Source organism: Geospiza fortis, unplaced genomic scaffold (assembly GCF_000277835.1).
Source record: "Geospiza fortis unplaced genomic scaffold, GeoFor_1.0 scaffold375, whole genome shotgun sequence".
NCBI classification, from domain to species: Eukaryota; Metazoa; Chordata; class Aves; order Passeriformes; family Thraupidae; genus Geospiza; species Geospiza fortis.
The window spans coordinates 145,340-146,409 of record NW_005054641.1 but is presented as its reverse complement, the minus strand read 5'-3'; the positions used below and the strand labels follow the sequence as shown (position 1 = coordinate 146,409).

At 65.0% G+C, this 1,070-nt stretch overlaps 1 protein-coding gene across 1 annotated transcript in view; it reads left to right on the top strand.

The window, feature by feature from the left end:
* The window catches only part of NPR1 (natriuretic peptide receptor 1), a 17,098-nt gene that overhangs the window by 11,035 nt on the left and 4,993 nt on the right, over positions 1 to 1,070 (top strand). The window contains exons 5-7 of the mRNA XM_031064833.1: positions 2 to 99; positions 331 to 402; positions 895 to 1,067. Of these exons, the coding sequence (XP_030920693.1) occupies positions 2 to 99; positions 331 to 402; positions 895 to 1,067 (343 nt within the window). The remainder of the gene's footprint in view (position 1; positions 100 to 330; positions 403 to 894; positions 1,068 to 1,070) is intronic.

The window sequence follows — 1,070 nt, the reverse complement described above, 5'->3', positions numbered from 1 at the left end:
GACGTGCAGAACGAGCACCTGACGCGGTTCATCGGTGCCTGCACCGACCCGCCCAACATCTGCATCCTGACCGAGTACTGCCCGCGGGGCAGCCTGCAGGTACCGGCACCGCACCGGGAGGGCACCGGGATGGGACCGGGAGGGCACCAGGAGCCTGTGGGGATGCACTGGAACCGGCACCGGGAGCCTGCGGGGATGCACCGGGACTGGGAGGGCACCAGGATGGGACCGGGAGGGCACCGGGAGCCTGCGGGGATGCATGGGGGACCAGGACCGGGATGGCACCCGGAGCCCCGTCCCGGTCCCGCCCCTCACCCCCCATGTCCCCAGGACATCCTGGAGAACGAGAGCATCACCCTGGACTGGATGTTCCGCTACTCCCTCACCAATGACATCGTCAAGGTGCCGGTGATGGTACCGGGGGGTTCCCCATCCCACAAGGGATCCCCCATCCCACAGGGATCCCCCATCCCTTAGAAATCCCTCATTGCACAGGGGTCCCCATCCCATAGGGATCCCCATCCCACAGGCATCCCCATCCCATAGAATCCCCCACCCCAGAGGAGCCCCCTATTCCACAGAGGTCCCCATCCCATAGGAATCCTCCGTCCTACAGGGGTCCCCCATCCCCATGGGAATCGCCCATCCCACAGAAACCCCTATCCCACAAGAATGCCCCATCCCAAAGGGGTCCCCATCCCATAGAAATCCCATATCTCTCCCGCACCCCACAGGGATCCCCCACCCTACAGGAATTCTCCATCCCATGGGCATCCCCCATCCCACAGAAATCCCATATCCCACAGAAATCCCATATCCCACAGAAATCCCCACATCTCTCCCCGATCCCCCGTGGGGCTCCGGCCGTGCCCGATGTCCCCGTGCCCCCCTTAGGGGATGCAGTTCCTGCACAACGGGGTCATCGTGTCCCACGGCAACCTCAAGTCCTCCAACTGCGTGGTGGACTCGCGCTTCGTGCTCAAGATCACCGACTACGGCCTGGAGAGCTTCCGCGCGGCGCCCGACGGCGACGGCGACACGCACGCGCTCTTCGCCCGTGAGGCCCCCCA